At 60.5% G+C, this 1,832-nt stretch overlaps 1 protein-coding gene across 1 annotated transcript in view; it reads right to left on the bottom strand.

Annotated features, from left to right (window-relative positions):
* Positions 1–1,832, bottom strand: part of LOC103619541 (creatine kinase U-type, mitochondrial) — a gene marked incomplete at its 3' end in the record, with an annotated part of 3,581 nt that continues 1,749 nt past the window's right edge. The window contains exons 5-8 of the mRNA XM_017738165.1: positions 995–1,118; positions 713–847; positions 256–381; positions 1–54 (exon numbers count right to left, since the gene is read on the bottom strand). Coding sequence (XP_017593654.1) covers positions 1–54; positions 256–381; positions 713–847; positions 995–1,118 — 439 coding nt within the window. The remainder of the gene's footprint in view (positions 55–255; positions 382–712; positions 848–994; positions 1,119–1,832) is intronic.

Raw genomic sequence — 1,832 nt, 5'->3', positions numbered from 1 at the left:
CTCACAGTCGATCAGGTAGTTCACACCATCTATCACCAGCTGCACCAATTCCACCTACACCAGGAGCACAGATGTGGTGATTGAGGGACTGTCCTGGGAGCCACCCCAGTAAGGCATTTGGCCAGTCCCGCTGCATGCAGGGTAGGCACTGCCACTCCCAGAACCCACATGCTGGCCCCAGGCCCATGTGTCTGCATGGGCCTGTCATGCAGACACATTCCAGAACCTCCCTCCCCAGCTCTGTCTGGCACCCACCTCTGACTTCCCCAGACGGTCCAGGTTGGAGATGTCAAAGATGCTACCTTTGGCTGCAGTGTCCACGCCACCCGTCCCACGCTTCTGTAGCCGGAGGTTCTCTAGGATCTTAGGGAAGCGGCTGTCCTGGTGCCCAGAGAAAGTGTCAGTGCTCGGCAGGACCAGCAACAAGGGAGTCAGGGCTCTGCAGCTGGACGCTCCCTGGGGCAGCACCCTGCTGCTCACAGGATCCTGTCAGTGGGTCACCAACCCCACCCAGAGTCCTGCCCTAAGCAGAGCCAGGCTGATGCTTGGGACCCAGGCCTCTCCAGCCAGGAATGCAGGCAGGGCTGGACCTTATGCCTCCTGGGGGAACCTGAGCGTGGTCCAGGGCTGGGTCCCATGCTGTCCTGCACCTTTGTGGCTGAGCTCCCCACAGTCCTTGCCTGGCTCCCCCCAAAACTAGCCATGGTAATACCTTGCTGAGCAGTGGCAGCTTGATGTGGACACCTGCTCGCAGCCCTGTGCCCAGGTTAGAGGGGCAGGTCAGGATGTAACCCAGCCGCTCATTCCACATGAACTCCCAGCCTCGCTCCTGGATTAGCCGCTCCACCTGAATTAGAGGCACAAGCAGTCGTTCGGCCCTGGCCATGGAGCACCCAGCCCTGGCTGTGTGCAGAGGGCCAGCACCACAGGAGCCCTGCCTGCCCCTCTCTGCCTGTTCATGGGGCTGGCACAGCAGAAGCTGTTGGACACTCACCTCCTTTAGGCCCCGGCAGAACCGCTCAAAAACACGCTTCATGTTGCCCCCCTTCTCCATGGAGATGACACGTGTGTGGTCCTCCTCATTGATCCAGATCAAGAAGGTCTTCTGGTGGTTGTGCCTAGGGACAGGGCAGTGTTTGGCTGTGCTGGCAGCTCGCAGAGACCCCGTGCCCTCTCAACTGTGCCCCTTGTGCCCCTGCCACCATGGTGCCAGTGCTGCCCTTGGTTCCAGTGTGCTGACTGCACCAGGGTGGGCAGCCAGGAGATGCTCTTGGAGATGGGCCAGTGCCCATCCACATGCATCACTGCTGGCAATGGGAGCTGTCTCCAGTGCCTTGGGCACAGGCGGGCGCCAGCGTGGTGGTGACCCAGCCTGGACTGGGGACAGCAGCATGGCTCTTGCACCATGCAGGCAGCGGGAAGGGGCTGTGAGGCATGGGGTGTGTGCTGGAGGGCTGGATTAGGTGCAGCTGGAGCTGGGGACCGTGTGTGCTCTGGAGGTGTTTTCCATATAAAGGCACAGTGTCAGCGAGGGTGGCACGGGCGGACACGTGTGCTGGCTGTTGCTCTGGGGGAGTGTGGGATATTGCATGGCTTTGCAAAGATGCTGGGGAGGAGCAGTAAGATGTGACCGTGGCAGGGTAGGTTTGGTGTCACACAGAGTGTGCAGAAGCCAGGAGTGCTGGGGATTGCCCAGGGAGCAGAAGGCAATTGCAGGTTTTTGGCAGCCTTAGAGTGCAAGGTGCTGCAGGATGGGGAGAGCAGGCAGGATTGACAGCTGGGACTGGCTCCACAGTCCCCTTTCCCAGTACCATGCTGTGGTTTGTGTAGGG

Source organism: Corvus brachyrhynchos, unplaced genomic scaffold (assembly GCF_000691975.1).
Source record: "Corvus brachyrhynchos isolate BGI_N302 unplaced genomic scaffold, ASM69197v1 scaffold200, whole genome shotgun sequence".
NCBI classification, from domain to species: Eukaryota; Metazoa; Chordata; class Aves; order Passeriformes; family Corvidae; genus Corvus; species Corvus brachyrhynchos.
This window is presented reverse-complemented; position numbering and strand designations above follow the sequence as displayed.